A 17426-nucleotide genomic window follows, 5' to 3' on the forward strand; every position below is an offset into this window, starting at 1 on the left:
AGATAACTTTCCCAAATATCATTTAGCTGATGAAGAGATTTTTAATATAAATACTTTGGCCCAGAAGCTGTGCTCTTAATCACATATGTAGGAAAATGCTATTTTGTATGTTGAAGTACTTGGAAAAGCGAATACAGTGTAAATATCATATAATTGTTAAAAGATTATTTTTCTTTCAATTCCTTGAAAAGTTCTTTAGTCCCTAAAGATTTTTAAATTTTATTTTAGTGACACGGATTCTCATGTATCCAGTTCTACCTCAGTTCGATTTTATCCACATGATGTGGTAGGTTTTCCTTTATTTTTATAAGATGATGTACATTCAGATTAAGTAGCGATGCAAATCAGAAAAGTTGAAGTTATAAAATACCAATTTTGTTGAAAACTATGGCAAAATCACCTTTGCTGTTCCGTAGTGGATCTCTTCTTGTAAGTCCTTTGTTAGGAAACAAACATAAAACCCCATGAAGTTTCCTAAGCTGTGTATGAATCAGTAATTACACTTTTGAGAATATGTAAAGGTCCATTTGCTCACCGATGTCATAATCTGGTTGTGCCATCTTAAAACTTCCCTTTGAAAAGTACAATTTTGAATATTATATTTTCTAATTCTTAATTATTATTTACTCATACCATGTGTTTGTGTGAAGCTTAGTGATGATATCACTGTGTAAAAAGTATATCATGTGAGATATGGTAGGGCTGTTTTAGATAACACTGCTTTTGCCCTCAAGATGTATATATTGAACTTAGAAAAGACAAAACAAATGAAATTATTTTCTTAACTTATTTTAGTTCGATTCAATTAGTTAACATATAAAATGAAATTCTTATATGAAACACATAAGCAATACCTATAAATAGGTGTAGTGCCAAAGAGGTTAATTATTAGTGGCTTCCTGAAGAAGATTTAGTTGTGAGCTGTGTTTTAAGACCATAGATGTGAGCTGGCATAGAATAATGGTTTTCAGCATTTGGCAATGTCTGAGAACACTTTAACTTGTCACAGCTAGGGGAATGTTACTGGTGTCTTGTGAATGGATAGAAACCAGGGATACCATAAAACATCCTGCAGTGGACAGTACAACCCCCAAACAAGGAATTATCTGACTGAAAATACCTGTAGTGCCAAGGTTAAGAAACCTTGGCATAGAGGATAAGAAAAAAAGTGTCTGGGGAGGTACTTGTCAATGCTTAGAGTTAAAAATATCTATGTTATTTATAGGAAGCAGATTTTCTTGACTATAACCACATATGTGTTTGATAAGTAAAGATTGTCTCTGCTTTTTTGCTGGAGTATATTCCTGGAAACTTCATAGGAGAGCCAAAAATAGGGAAATGATTGTGTTTTTTTTGTTGTTTTTTCTACTATTGAATGGTATGGAAACCTTGGGATAGTGAAATCCTGGCTAGGGTTGTGCTAGATAAGGAAAACTTTAGACTCCTTCAGAGAAAGGGGAAACTGGTGAACTGCTGAGTGAATTAAAGCAAAATGAAATGTAATGTGGTAATTTCCTGTATAGTCTCCAAGAGTAGCCTGCCAAAACAAAAGAAAAAATGGGGGCGTAGGAGGGAATTGAAAACAACAGTGATAAGAGACTGTAGGAAGACATGAGAATTGAAGGCTTCAAATCCAATTCAGAGGAGCTTAGGTTGAGCACGGTAATGAAGTTTATAGCTTTGAGAAAAGGCCATAGTGACAGGGCTTAGAGAAGCCACTAATGATTCACATTAAGTGATTTTAATGGATTCCCTAGCTCTACAATCACACAGTGTTAAGATTGCAAACACTTTCCCCAATACAGCTTTTCCAAAGGACTGATTGACTAATTTGCTTTACTTCCCATTATCACCTTTTGTAGTTTCTAATGATCATAAAATATCTAGAAGTGTAGAGAATTAAGGGGACTTAGATCATCTGATCAAGCTGATTGAGTAGCCCTTGAATCATGACTTAACTAAAGATATTTTGAGGCTTTCAGCGCTGACTTTATTTTAGCTCTCTCTTCCGCAGATTCGATTGAACAGACTATTGACCATCGATACAGATTTGCTGGAGCAACAAGACATCGATCTAAGCCCTGACTTGGCAGCTACTTACGGTCCAACAGAAGAAGCTGCTCAAAAGGTCAAACACTATTACCGCTTCTGGGTCTTACCCCAGCTGTGGATCGGCATTAACTTTGACAGACTCACACTTTTGGCCCTGTTTGATAGGTGAGAATTCAGTGTGATATTAAAGATATGTGTAGATTTTATTTTTAAATTGAAATGAACCTAATTACCCATTGAGGCTTTTACTTGGTTATCATTTTGGAAAATATTTTCTATTTTGGTTCTTTTGAGGTAAAAGTTAATAGAGCTCCCAAACGTTGACTCTCCTAAATCCATTAAAAACTTTTTTGTGGCAATTTTAGTATGTTTATTAAAAAAAAATCCTTTTTATCCTCAGTAGGAATCATGGAACTATACTTAAAAGCCAGAGAATATGAAGTGTTAATGATCATAAGGTTATAAGTAATATGACTCTAAATATAAGAGGTATAAGAGGAAACTTCTCTTTCCCTATTTCATAGTACTAGTCTTAATAATGAAAAGTATTAGTCTATTACAACTTGGTGCTTCCTATAGACTGGAGTAACAAAGATTGGATTTACTCTCCTATCTGAAACAACAAAAAAAGACAAAATGCCTGAACCAGTGGTTTTTAAGGCTTTGGAGATAAGACGGCAAAGGACAGTGATTCCTGAGAGATGGGAAATGCATTTTGTGGGTCCTACAGTTGCCCCAGCTTACTGCCTTAAGAGAATTCCCTGTCTTCCTCGCTGGCTCCGACATAGGGAGAAGGTACTGAAGTGGAGCCCAGCAGACTTCCTGAGTTGAGGAGACAGGGCTATGAGTACAGGGAGACCCAACACAGCGAGGACAGAGTATCAGAGAGAGGACTGCTGTTCACAGAGAGAACCTCAGTTCCGCAGTGGGTCTCTACAACTCTTCAGCAGAGTACGGATAAGTGAATGTATGTGAAGAAACTACCTGAGGCCAGGGTAAGAATCATGTGAAAGAAGTAGATGGACAGTGCCTGACACACAGGGATAGGAATAGTGCCTATTTCCACCTGTCTGATTGAAGAAACTCGTAATTCGTATTTTTATGGTGTATTGTGTACTCAGGAAAGTCTTGCGTAAAAAGTGGGGAATAATTAGCCCTAACATAGGCACTGCTGCAGACTCACCAAACAAGTTGTAAAAGCAAGACCTAAAATCATCAGACTGTTGTTTCCAAGTAGCAAAACAAAGTTTGAAGAAAATTTATAGAAATCTGAAAATTGTCTTGACCAAAAATGTTCACAGTGGCATCCAATCAAAGGATCCCCCACGACATCCAACCAAAGATTACCAAACATGCCAAGAAACAGTTAAACATGATTTATGAGAGAAATAATGAATCAATCGAAACCAACCTGTAATTGTCACAGATGTTAGAATTAGCTGTCAAAGACATTGAAACAACTATATTTGTACTCTGTATGTTAAAAAAGTTAAGACATGAAAGATATTTTATTTTATTTATTTTAGAGAGCCAGAGAGAAGCAGAGTGCAAGTGGGGAGAGGGGCAGTTCAATTAAATTAATGAAACTGTAGTCAGGCTGATTAAGGGGGGAAAAGAAGAGAAGAGACAAGATTCAGTTTGCTTATAACAGGAATGAGATAGGATATCACTACAGATTCTACGGGTGTTATAAGAGGATATCATGATCTGCTACATGTAAGTAAGTTTGACAATGGACAGATTTCTTGAAAGGTAGAAATCATCATAGTTCATTCTGAAAGATACATTACCTTAACTCTACTGTATCTATTAAATGGAAATTATAGTTAAACACCTGCTTATGAAGAAAACTCTAGGCCTAAATGGCATCAAAATAATATCTCAAATCAGTTAGGTAGAGAAATGTAGGCTTTTCAACGAATAGTCTAGGGACCATTCGATTTTCATGTGAAAAAAAAACTTTTATACTTATATTGCACCATATTAGAAAACTATGAAAATTAACTCAAAATGGATTATAGGTCTAAATTAAAATCTAAAGCAATAAAATTCCTTGAACCAAACAAAACAGTAAGAGGAAATTTTTGTGACATAGGGTAGGCAAAATTTTGTAGATGTGACAGCAAAAACAGTAAACAAAGTTGATAAACCGAATTCATCAAAAATTAAAAACTACAGAAGTGTAAGGGGAGCACATGTTCAGTGATGAGAACTACAGACAGTGTGTGATGCGGCAGAACTGCTGGTGGGCACTGGACTTGACGGATCTGGACTTCTGCAGCTGCAACAAAAGAACGAATGAGAGTGCCAGTGTATTGGTTTGAAAGTACTGTTGAACTTGTTTTCATCCAAGAAGACTATAAAATGAATTAGTACACAGATGTTTGTGAATTAGGTCAATTGATGATTATGAAGATGGCATTGACTTAATGAAAAAGCAAGTTAATAAAAAGCAAGTTAATAAAAAACAACAACTTAATTTAAAAAGTTTAAAATTTTTAAAAAAACAAGTTATGAATTGTGAAAATAATTCTTTACCTAGTCTAGAAAATTTAAAAATGTATAGGAAGATTTTTAAGATAAGAAGAGGCCAACCATAATTCTTCTACCCAGAGAGAACATTAGTAGTAGTATCATTTTGATATATTGTCTTTTTTTAACCTATGTGTGTATGCTTCTAAATAACAAATTTAATCTTCCTATGCATACCGTTTTATGCCCTGCTTTCTTTATATAGCACATACACTGAGCATGTTTCCATGTTGGTAAATGTTTTTTAAAAACAAGACTTTTAGCAAGTATCCAGCATTTTATGAATAAAATTTCCCCAAGAAGTAATGAGATAGATTCTTATTTTTTGGTATGACAAAAAATCATCTTCATTGGTATATGGGTCATCACATTGTTTAATTTACTCAGTTTAATAAAATACAGAACTGTCTCAGCAGCTTTGATAGAGACAACACTGATGGTTTTTTATTACTGCCTTCATTTTCAATATATGCAATAGCCTATATTTAAGTAATTCTAGTGAATTAGTTTTGACGTTATTTCAGATGGTTTCAAGATGCGGAAAATGAAATCACTTGTTATCAAAATTTGGTTACAAACTTTGTCATATAAAATAACTTCTCATTTTAATTTTCTAGAAACTTGAGATTTTGTTTTTTAAACGTGTTTCTTTGCATATGTCCTTTTCAAGTTGGTTTCTTAGTTATTATGCAACAAATGTTACAAAAAAGCAGATGTTAAGAGTAAACTTTTGAAACAGAAATTAAAACTAATATTATGTCTTTAATTAGAACTTCACTTACTATAGCACGCTTTATCTCCACATAAGGTTTTTTGTTAATTTTAAATATAAACTAGTTTCTTTTTCAGTATGTGCTAAAACCTTATTCAAAACCAGTACAAGAAAAGCATGTCAGCAAGCATAGTATGAACTTCCTCATGATGTCTTCCCTTTTTTCACTCTCGTTTCTTATATTGATGATATACTTATTTGTAAATTTTTCTGTCTACAGAAATCGTGAAATTCTGGAAAATGTGTTAGCTGTCATCCTGGCTATTCTTGTGGCTTTTTTGGGATCTATTCTTCTCATACAAGGCTTCTTCAGAGATATCTGGGTCTTCCAGTTCTGCCTAGTGATAGCCAGCTGTCAATACTCACTACTTAAGGTACCAGCATCACTCTTCTTTTCAGAATAGGGAATAATATTTGTGTTAAAAAGCAGATGTTTTGTATAATTCGTTGCATTATAGTAAGCTGTTAATTTTTAGATTTATTTTCCCTAGATGTTTATATTAGATTGGCTAGGGAACAAAGGGGACATAAAAACTTTAAAAAATAAGGATATGTAAATGAAGCTTCCTAAGAACTATTTTGGGGGGCTGGTATTAAAATATTTGGGCATTTATTAAAAATGAGAATTAACATGCTTGAAATTTTTATTTTATTTTTTTAAAGATTCCACTTGTTTGACACAGAGAGAGCAAGCGCAAGCAGGGGGAACGGCAGTCAGGGGAGAAGCAGGCTCCCCACTGAGCAAGGAGCCTGATGCAGGGCTAGATCCCATGACCCTGGGATCATGAACTGAGCCTAACGCAGCCACTTAACCGACTGAGCCACCCAGGCACCCCAGCATTCTTGAAATTTGTTTAAAAAATATGAACATCATCTTTCCCACTCCCATATTTTAAGCCTTCTATTCTGTAGATTAAATTTATTAAAATCAATCATTGGTTAGATATAGTAATGGCAAGGCTAGTATATATGTTCTTGGGGACACTGAAAGCAGAAGATGGATATCCCTTTGCTATTTAAACAGTAGCCAAATGTTATTAATTTTAAGCTTTCTACAAAGGGAAAAAATCAAATACCTAATTTTTCACCTTCCATGCAAAATCAATATGGACTGTTAATGTTGACTGTTTCCTTTTTCTTCTGCGCTAGTAAAAACCCTTGCCTGTATTGGTTATTTGCCCAGTATATGCTAACATGCAGAACTCTCCCCTATCCTGAAAACTATTTGCTTAGTTCTTTTCGTACTATTAGCTGTCCTTTCTCTGTTTATAGAGACACATCCAGAAAAACTACTTGTGTCAACTCCATTTCTTCAAGACCCATCCATGCTTTTTTCCTCATTGCAGTACTGAAATTATAGTCTTTATGGGCTAATAATCTCCAATAGCCAAATCTGTGTCCTATTTCATTTTTCATTCTTTGTGAGTGCTGTATCATTTAGTACCTATGAATACTGTCTTCTCTTTTTATACAATCCTCATTTTTGATCTGCCTTTATGCTATGCTGATGATTTTCCTACTTTTCAGATAACTTTTTAATTTCCTTTGTTGATGCCTCTTTGGTCTTTGGACAACTTCTTAGTTTATAAGAATTTTTTAGGGTTTTTTTTTTGGCCCTCTTTTCAGCTTGCAACTCCTTGCCAATGAAGTCACCCTCTTTTATTACTTTATTAGTTGCCCCTATGTATGAATCATGTCCAGATTTATATCTCAAAGTCTTCATTTTTCTCGCAAGCTTTAGTCCTATGTACCTAACAGGCAGTTTGGCACATTTTAAAAATAGCACATCGTCATCTTCTGATAAATATTTTTCTTTCCTAGTTCCTTTGCTTTTGACAGTAGTATATTGACTCAAAATCCTAAAGCCTCTCTGTTCCTTACTTCTCGACCCCAATAACAAATAATAATTATAGTTATATATATAAATATATATTTATATATTTGTATTTCTTATAATAATAATAGGTCCCTTTGATTAAATTTGGTGATTCTTTGTCAAAATTTCTAGCTTTCATTCTTTCTATTCCAACCACTATAATCCATCTCTTTTATTACCATAAACTATTTAAATTCATTCCTTTGCTTCAGTCTCTTGTCCCGTTAGTTTTGTCCACTTAGGCTAATCTGGTTAGAAACTGAAAGGTGAAAGATGACTGAAATTCAAAATTTCTTTTTTAGATTTAAAAAAATCTAGTTGACTAGAAGAATGGTAATACCATTAACAGAAGAAGGACTGGACCAGAAGTTTTTAGAGGCCAGATGTTGGAATTGAGTTTAGAGCTTACCTGGTCTTATCCAGCCAAGGGTCACATGCCAGACTCACTGAGCTGGTCCATCATAGACTTGTAGGGTGGTCATAGACCATCCTAATGAAATTGTTTGGTATGCTGTTAGAAATGAGCTGGAACTTGGGAGAAAAGTCATCATTTGGGAAGTGGCTACAAAATACCTTTTGAATGCTTTTAAAGAAAGTTGATAAAATCTCTTACAGGGAGACAGCTTAACTTGAAGATTTTGATGTGAAAATTCAGATAATAAGTTTAATACAAATACTATTGAGTTATTTAGTAAGCCTTGGAATTTGTGAGCTGAACTAGAATTCTTCTTATAAACTAACCCATATTTTGTGCATATCCTGAATGGAATGGTATCATATAAGAAAGCATCCTACTTCAACTATACTTATATGTAGTAATGAGCCAAGGAGTAAGATAGACTACCTACCATATACGATTTCAGAAGGGTTAAGCTATTTGCAAATTTTTAATTAATCATAGTAAACTTAAGAGTCAGGAAAGATTTGAGATCTCTTTGATAACACAGTGACACCAGTATCTGGAGTTTCATCTTCTGTTATTTCAGCAAGTTTAATGTAGGTCACTTCTTAGCTATGGAATTATTTTACTTGAAATTATTTCCGGCATTTTGAAAGTTGCTTATAAAGTTACCAGGACCTCAGTAGGATAATCTGTCTTTTGTTTCATTTTTAGAGTGTTCAACCAGATTCTTCTTCTCCCAGACATGTAAGTCACTCTAATATGCCTGTAACTTATAATTCTCTAACATTCATCGAAACCTTCTTTTGGTCATATGTCAGATTGAATTAAGATTTATGTTATTATTTTCTCATCTAAGTTTTGACTCTCTACTAGAAAGAGAGGTGATTTATTAGTGTGAAATAAAATGGCATTCTAATTGTGGAATCTAAGTCTCAGTTGAAAATGAGCATAATAATTCATTTTTTGACAGCCTGTTTCAAGAGGAGGTTACCAATGAAGTAGACATGGTTCATATAAACTCATAGTTATTTAATAACTTAAATTTAACAAAGTTTGAAGAATAAATCATGACTAAGTATTGAAAAACAGAATTTTGAAGTAAGGAGAACTGTACATTCTCTTGCTTAGGTAATCATTAAGAGCAAGAATAAAGAAGGAATAAATTGATCTCGTGTTTAGACCTGTGGACACTAAAGAGATTAAAAACCTTATTATTCACTTTGTGACTTTGGAAAGAGTATTAGCTGCTAATGGTATTTTTTATGAAGTGTGATCCAATTTTAGAACTCAACATAGAGTATTTATTTAATAGACTAAAGGGCATTCTCTTTAAAATAGTGCAAAAACAGACTCCAAAAACAGTTTATGATGATGCCTTCTTTCTTGAATATAATTACGCATACACTGGAATACTTAATAGTGACTGTGGATGAGCAAAACAGAACATGGAAGCAAATTATTTTCTTTCAACTGATTGTTTAATATGCTTTTGAATGCTTTTGAAGTGTATGATATATGGCAGCTTTTTTTTTTTACTTCAAATTTTAAACTTCAAATTTTGACATAATTTGAAAAGTCGCAAGGCTTGCGCAAAGAATTCTTGATGCCATTCACCCAGATCCCTGTGTGAACATTTACCATATTTGCCTATTCCCTTCCTAGTTTTTTCCACCACCCCTGCCCCACCCTGTCCATTCCACACACGCTTTTCTGAGAGTGGATTGTAAACACAGTGCCCCTTTACCTCTAAATACACCCATGTATTTTCCTAGAAACAGAGGCATTCCTTTACAATTTCAATATAATTATTAAAATCAGAGGACATTGAACATTGATAGAATACTATTTTCTAATCTGCAGATCTTACTCAGGCATTTCCTGTTGACTCAGTTGGATTATGCGTTTACTATTTTTAGCCTCCTTTAATCTGGAGCAGTTCCTCCCTATGTGTCTTTCACAATATTGACACTTTTGATGGGTACATGGCATTTATTTTGTAGACCATCCCTTAATTTGAGTTTGTCTGATGTTTTCTTCTTGATTAGATACAGGATATGCTTTTTTGGAAGGAAAATTATGAAAGTGGTGTGTTTTTCTCAGTGTGTCATTTCAGGAAGCATGTGATGTTGATTCATCCTTTTATTGGTGATGTTAACTTTCATTTTTGGCTGAGGGTAGTATCTGCAGGGTTTTTCAAACTCCGCAGTATTAACGTTTGAGGCTGGACACTTCTTTGTTGAGAATCTATGTGAGAAGGGATGCTGTCCCATACATTATAGGATGTTTAACATTATCTCTGACCTCCATCCACTAGATGCCAGTAGCACACTCCTGAGTTGTGACAACCAGCATGTCTTTAGACATTGCCAATTGTCCTCTAGGGGGCAAAATTCCCTCCCACTCCCTTGAGAACCACTAATTATTGTAATGTTACCATATTTCTCCTGGAGTTAGTAAGTGTCTGGTAGGGAGCTATTTGGGGATTTCATATATGTCCCCTTGCCCTGTAAACTTCCACCTACTTGTTTTCAGTAAAAATCTATGGATATTACTTGCCTGAATCAGTTATCATTTGATGGTTGCCAAATAGTTGGTTTTCTAGTTCATCATTCCTTCCACATTTGTTAGTTGACTTCTAACTGTACGGAAGAACTTTTCTTTCTGTATTTACTTATTTGTATTGGTATGGATTCATATTTTATTCAGTGGACTATAATATTACTAATGTTTATTTTCAGGCACGAATTATCTCTGATTTGGCCACTGGGAGCCCACCAAGCTGCCCTCTCTGTCCTTTTGCCATATCCTTATCAGTCTTTTAAGTACTTCGTTCCTTTTCACAATAGTACATTCCAGGCTCATCTATATATACTTTCCCTACCCTAGGCCAAAACCAGCCTTTTCTCTGTGAAGGCCTGAGTTTTTTTAGTCAGTAGTGTTACTTATAAACTAAGATCTTGAGGCTAGTAATCTTTATTCTAGAATGTTGTTGCTCCTAGGTCCTCTCAATGGCTAAAGCTAGGAAATATATTTGTGTATATACATATGTGCGTGCATACGTGTGTACACACATCCTCTATCAATTTGTGTGTGTATTAAAAATGAAAAGTTCATATTGATACCTCTAACGTCAGGCCAGGGTCACAGGGTTCAGTCTGTTCTTATTCCTTCCCATATTTGTGATTTCCTTCTGCCACAGTTAGCAGCTTGGCTTCCACATAGATACATTTTTGAATCCTTAGAATATAAGCTATCAAAGAACTCAGTAGCTAGTTGTGAGTCTTAAAATCAACTAACCTGACTTTCTTTTTTAAATATTTTCAGGGCCATAATCGTATCATTGCCTACAGTAGACCAGTTTATTTCTGTTTGTGTTGTGGTCTTATTTGGCTCTTGGATTATGGTAGCAGAAACCTTACTACAACCAAGTTCAAATTATATGGAATAACTTTCACTAATCCACTGGTGTTTATATCAGCCAGGGATTTAGTTATAGGTGAGTCATCTTTGAAGTGTTTCAGATCTTTACGTTAATTTATTTGTACACAAATAGTTCCCTAATAAATAGATCAATTATATAGTTAAAAATGGTTTTAATAGGCTTACTTTGCTATTTATTGTAATCCTCTCAGTGAGGAACAAAACTATTTGAATGAAAAAAGTTAATGATGAATAAATATTATAGTAATTCTTCTGTTCTCAAAGCAGATGTGATGGAAATTTTCCTTTGGATTCTGTATCTCAGATAACTATTATGTGAAAATGATTGATGTAATTTTAAAAGCTATTCTTTATCATTGAAAAAATTATTTAATACCCAAGCAATTACATAGAAATAATTTAAGATGTTTTTTTAAAAAATTGCTTACCAGTTTATATTCATTTTGGATTTTTTTTTATCACATATGATCTTAAAATGAACAAAAGGATAGATGTTGTGTAAATGTTTTTAATATGCCTTTCTTTTCTTCTGTAGTGTTTACACTCTGTTTCCCAATAGTATTTTTCATTGGTCTCCTGCCTCAGGTGAATACATTTGTAATGTACCTTTGTGAGCAATTGGATATTCATATCTTTGGTGGTAATGGTGAGTAGTTCCTTTTAAAAATTACAGATTCTAGTATTACTTTTACAGATTATTAAGTAATAAAGTAACATTAAAATACCTTAACAGTAGAATTGAAATTAGAAAGAAAAAGGAAATTATTTAATAATTAAAGACTGAGCAGGAATTACTTTGTAGATAGGAAGAAGTAGTCAAGTCTGCCACTTTTATTGAAAGATCCAGGAATAATGGAGTTACTTTATAAGAAATGATCAAGTACTGTTGCCTAAAACTAAAAGTTGTAGTGAGTTTAGATGGTGTCTTCATAGACTTATGAAATATTTACAAATGTTATATATCCCAAATAGATTGACCCCTGATACGTAGCATTATATTTGGATTTTGAACTAGTATGTGTATTTGATATGTCTCTGAATGTGGTTTCAGAGCACTGTTATTTCTTTAGAATGGAAACACCAAAACCAGATGCTTTTAGTAAAAGTATTATCCTAAATAAGATTTTTAGAAGTATCTCTGTGTTTTGAAAAGTTTTGAAGGGGAATGAATGAAGACTGGGCTGGTCTAAATTTAGCATAGCTTAATGGGTAGAAGACTTTTCAGTATTTAGGGACGGAGGGTACTTAGGGTAGGTAATTTATAATAGTGAGCTTCATCATATATTGTTAAAAACTTGTGCAAGATACTAGTTTTTTAAAACCTCCTAAAGAAGATTTTTTCCTGTAGGTTTTTTTTCATGGTTATCATATAAAATTACTATGAACAGAATCTGTTATCCATATTTTAAAAATAAAGGAGAGTTGTTTTAGCTGTCCCCTAGTCCTTATTATTAGTAATCCCATTGAATCTGCTTTTTTCCCACTTGTAAGAATAGAATTAAAAAATTTTTTTTTATCTTTTATTGAAGTGTAGTTGATGTTGGCATACAGTATTATATTAGTTTCAGGTATATGACATAGCGATTCAGTAATTTCATACATTAAAAAAATGCTTACCCCTGTAGGTGTAGTTATCATCTGTCACTCTTCAAAGTTATTACAGTATTACTGACTGTATTCCCTATGTTATACTTTACATTCTGTGATTTATTTATTTTATAACTGGAAGTTTGTCTCTTTATCCCTTTCACCTATCTTGCCAGCCCCGCCCCGGTTCTCAGCCACCAGTTTGTTACATGTTTGTGTGTCTGTTTCTGTTTTTGTTTTTTAGATTCTACATGTGAGTGAAATCATATGGTATTTGTCTTTTTTTGTCTGACCTATTTCACTTAGGTTAATGCCCTGTCGGTCCATCCATGTTGCTGCAAGTGGCAGTATTTCAGTCTTGTTTGTGGCTGAGTCTTTATCTCTTCATCTTTTGATGGACACTTACCTTGCTTCCATGTCTTGACCATTACAAATAATGCTGCGATAAACATAGGAGTGCATGTATCTTTTTGAATTAGTGTTTTCATTCTTTTTGCGTAAATAACCAGAAATGGAATTAACTGGATCATATGGTAGTTCCATTTTTAATTTTTTTGAAGAACTTCCATACTATTTTCCTTAGAGGCTGCACCAATTTACATTCCCATGAACAGGTTGTATGAGTGTTCCCTTTTCTCCACATCCTTGCCAACACTTGTTACTCCTTGTCTTTTTGATGGTAGCCACGCTGGTATGAGCTGATACCTGATCGTGGTTTTGATTTGCATTTCCTTGATGATCAGTGATGTTGAATGTCTTTTGGCCATCTATATACCTTCTTTAGAAAAATGTCTTTTAAGGTCTTCTGTACATCTTATCAGCTTACTTATGGTTTTTGCCCATGTTGAGGCATATGAGTTTTTTTTAGATATTTTGGATGTTAACCCTTTATCGGATGTGTCATTTGCAGATACCTTCTTCCATTCAGTAGGTTGCCTTTTTGTTTTGTTCTTAGTTTCCTGCACTCTGCAAAAGCTTTTTGAGTTTGATGTAGTCCCGATTGTTTTTTTTGCTTTTGTTTCCTTTGCTTGAGGAGACAGATCCAGGAAAATATTGCTAAGGCTGATGTCTAAGGCATTACTGTCTGTGTTTTCTTTTAAAAGTTTTATGGTTTCATGTCTTATATTGTAAATTTTTAATCCATCTTGAGCATATTTTTGTGTGTGGTCTAAGAAAATGTTACAGTTTGATTCTTTTGTTTGTAGCTGTCAAGTTTTGAGGTGGATCTATTTTTTTGTTGTTGTTAGTAATTAGATCTGTACTTTGTGAGAATTAATTGACACATGGTAATAGAAATTTACTTCTTTGGGTAATGTAGGTTCTGTTTACAGAGCCCAGCGTCTTTTGATGAGTACGTAACACATCTCTCAGGTCTCTGCCAGCTTCATTTTCCCGTAATAAGAAGGTGCAGTCTCAAAGCATAATATAGATACAGGTTTTTCTGCTATGTATAAATGTTCATTACTTACAAGGTGCATATATTTTGTCTTTCGTCAAAAATTGTGGGTAGCGAACCTTTGTCATTTCAGAATCTTTTCAAAGGACAGGATGATGTAACTGAATTTGACATAACTGAATTTTTTAAAGTCAAATGAGTACATATTTCATTGTAGTTAATATTATAGCATTTTAAATACTTTTAAGATGTGTTTTTTCCATAAATGTATATAAAATATTATTTTTTCCCCCCTTTTCCTGTCCAGCCACTACAAGCTTGCTTGCAGCACTTTACAGTTTTATCTGCAGCATTGTGGCAGTTGCCTTACTGTACGGATTGTGTTATGGCGCTTTAAAGGTAACAGTACATTATGGTACAGTTTTGTCTTTAAGGCTATTTTTCTATATGAAGATTGTTTTAAATTGACTAATAATGATTTAAGCTCCCATTCCCGCATTCTCCCTGTAGCCATTTTAGCACTGATTTCCATGATCTTTGTGTACTGAACATTATTATCATTCTCATTTACTTTGAATTTAAAAGCAGTTTCATGGTTAGCCATTATTAAAAGTAAATCCTTTTCCATGTAGTAGTAATCATAGGTTAATATTAGAAACAGATTATTAAAAAAGGTTGTCTGGGGTAGAGGTGGTCATGGTAGTAATAGAATATGAAATTAATCTTAGATTTTTACTTAAGGATATGTATAACTGCTATTCACATCAAGATATCTTTTTTTTTTTTTTTAAAGATTTTATTTATTTATTTGACACAGGGAGAGAGGTCGCAAGTAGGCAGAGCAGCAGGCAGAGGTAGAGGGGGAAGCAGGCTCCCCGCTGAACAGAGAGCCCGATGCGGGGCTCAATCCCAGCACTCTGAGATCATGACCCGAGCCAAAGGCAGAGGCTTTAACCCACTGAGCCACCCAGGCGCCCCCACATCAAGATATCTTAAGACGTGTGAATACAAGTGCAAGGACTGCAATTTAAGATACATTCTAGTAAAAATTAATGCACTGAAATCTAATGTTGTTATTGGCTTAGAAGGATCTGGATGAGCCTTAATTCACTCCATGTTAAAAAGATTGCCACCAAGTTGTAAACATAAAAATTTTAAATTTCTTGCGAACAACTCTTAGCGCCTATTATTATTATTTTTATTTTTTATTACTATTTTTTAAGGATTTTATTTATTTATTTAACTGAGAGAGATACGGAGAGAGAGGGAACACAACCAGGGGAGGGGCAGAGGGAGAAGCAGGCTTCCTGAGCCGGGTACCCTATGTGGGCCTCAACCCCAGGACCCTGAGATCATGACCTGAGCCGAACGCAGACGTTTAATGACTGAGCCACCCAGCCGCCCTATTTTTATCATTAATGCAAGACAGTCAGAGAATGATAGGGTTGAAAGGACTAAGAGAAGTGGCTTACAGCATCCTCTTTTGCATCATTTATTCAGTAACATTTAGGGAGTGTTTGCTGTGTTCCCAGGACTGTGCTAAACACTATTTCCTGCTTTTAAGTTGCTTGTCTGTTAGCTGTGATTAAATAAGTCAGCCAGCACTTTCAGCAGAGGATGATGAAGGCTGTGAAAATGGAGTGGTACAGGTATATAAGTCATCACCTTATTTAGCCAAGAGGGAGTAAAGATAAGTTTCCAAGGGGTAGCTTTTTAACCAGTATTTGACAGACAAATAGAAATCAGCTAGTTGAAACAAGGGATGGAGAGCCATGGAGTTGTCAAGATAATGTGCATATAGGAAACAGCCACTAATTTGGAATTGCTGGAGGCTTGGGTGCATGAGGAAAGATGGCCTTCAGTAAGGCTGCAAAGATAAGCAGTGGCTAGATTATGAAATACCTCACCCTGAGCGTATTGGGTGGAGATGGAAAACCATCATAATATTCTTTTTTTAAAGACCTTTGGAATATTTGAGGTAAGGTAAAGAAATGATCAGTGTGTGTTTCAGAAAGACTACTTGGTCTCTGGTGTGAAAGGACATTGAAATATAGGTGGGAAGGATCAGCAGTGGAATGAGTTGTATTACAATCTTGAAATTATGAGGGACCTAGCTAAAATTGGGTTCAGTGAAAATATTTGGGGACTCTATGGATAAAGAGAGAAAAGCCAGAAGATGGTCCAGCATGACTTCTAGGTAGACTCTGCCTTGAACAGCTGGTTAAATAGTGATACTAGTGCCTCTGATTGGAAGTCTTTGAGATCAGTGAAGAGGGTGGTTGTTTACAGACGGATACATTCATTTGATGATTTTTTTTTAAGATTTTATTTATTTATTTGACAGAGATCACAAGCAGGCAGAGAGGCAGACAGAGAGAGAGGGGGAAGCAGGCTTTCCACAAAGCAGAGAGCCTGATGCGGGACTCAGATCCCAGGACCCTGAGATCATGACCCGAGCCGAAGGCAGAGGGTTTAACTCACTGAGCCACCCAGGTGCCCCTCATTTGAGGATTTTATGGGGTATCCAGAGATGCATACTAGGTAGTTATATGTAGAAAGGCTTGAGGTAATGATTAAAAGATTTAGGATTCATCAACTAAATGAAAGTGTAAGTAAAAGACTACTAACCTGGACTGACAAGAGGAAATGGTTACAGGTAGATCGCTGGGAAATACAAGTATTTAAGTGATGGATAGAACAGAGTCTCACAAAGGAAATTTCAGAGGCAGGATTGTCTGAAAAAACTTTTTATTGAATTTGGCGGTTAACAGGTTATTGGTGACTTCAACAAAACAGCTTTCTGGTGTTTTGGCTGAGGAAGCTAGATTAATTTAAGGCTGGGTTTGAATAAATATTAAGGAAATATAAGATAAGCTTTCTAAACATGTACACAATGGGGATTGTTTTCAGGTTTTTATTTTTTAAAAAGATTTGATACTAGGGCGCCTGGGTGGCTCAGTGGGTTAAAGCCTCTGCCTTCAGCTCAGGTCATGATCTCGGGGTCCTGGGATCGAGCCCCGTATTGGGCTCTCTGCTCGGCGGGGAGCCTGCTTCCTCCTCTCTCTCTCTGCCTGCCTCTTTGCCTACCTGTGATCTCTGTCTGTCAAATAAATAAATAAAAAATCTTAAAAAAAAAAAAAAAGATTTGATACTTGATTGGATCTAAAAGAAGAGCAGGAAATCCAGTAGAGAGGGAGATACTTGATGGAGCTAAGTCCAGGAGGAAATTGGAAGCAAGGAGATCCAAGTGCAAGTTTCTTCCAAGTTCACCACCTGTAAACCATCCTAGCTTACAGAAGTCATGTTTTGGAAATTGAGAGATTATTTGGAAGTTGAAATCATAGATGTTAACCATGCAATAAGTTTT

At 34.9% G+C, this 17426-nt stretch overlaps 1 protein-coding gene across 7 annotated transcripts in view; it reads left to right on the forward strand.

The window, feature by feature from the left end:
• PCNX1 (pecanex 1) overlaps window positions 1-17426 on the forward strand; it is a 152425-nt gene that overhangs the window by 90771 nt on the left and 44228 nt on the right. For 5 of the 7 annotated variants that reach the window (XM_032837345.1, XM_032837348.1, XM_032837347.1 and 2 more), the window contains 7 exons: window positions 229-286; window positions 2000-2217; window positions 5577-5730; window positions 8347-8379; window positions 10960-11131; window positions 11612-11722; window positions 14367-14458. In XM_032837345.1, the coding sequence (XP_032693236.1) occupies window positions 229-286; window positions 2000-2217; window positions 5577-5730; window positions 8347-8379; window positions 10960-11131; window positions 11612-11722; window positions 14367-14458 (838 nt within the window). The remainder of the gene's footprint in view (window positions 1-228; window positions 287-1999; window positions 2218-5576; window positions 5731-8346; window positions 8380-10959; window positions 11132-11611; window positions 11723-14366; window positions 14459-17426) is intronic. The other 2 variants (XM_032837346.1, XM_032837352.1) reach the window with 1 other exon arrangement.

This window comes from Lontra canadensis, unplaced genomic scaffold, assembly GCF_010015895.1.
Source record: "Lontra canadensis isolate GAN:19392208 unplaced genomic scaffold, GSC_riverotter_1.0 scaffold98, whole genome shotgun sequence".
Taxonomy (NCBI): domain Eukaryota; kingdom Metazoa; phylum Chordata; class Mammalia; order Carnivora; family Mustelidae; genus Lontra; species Lontra canadensis.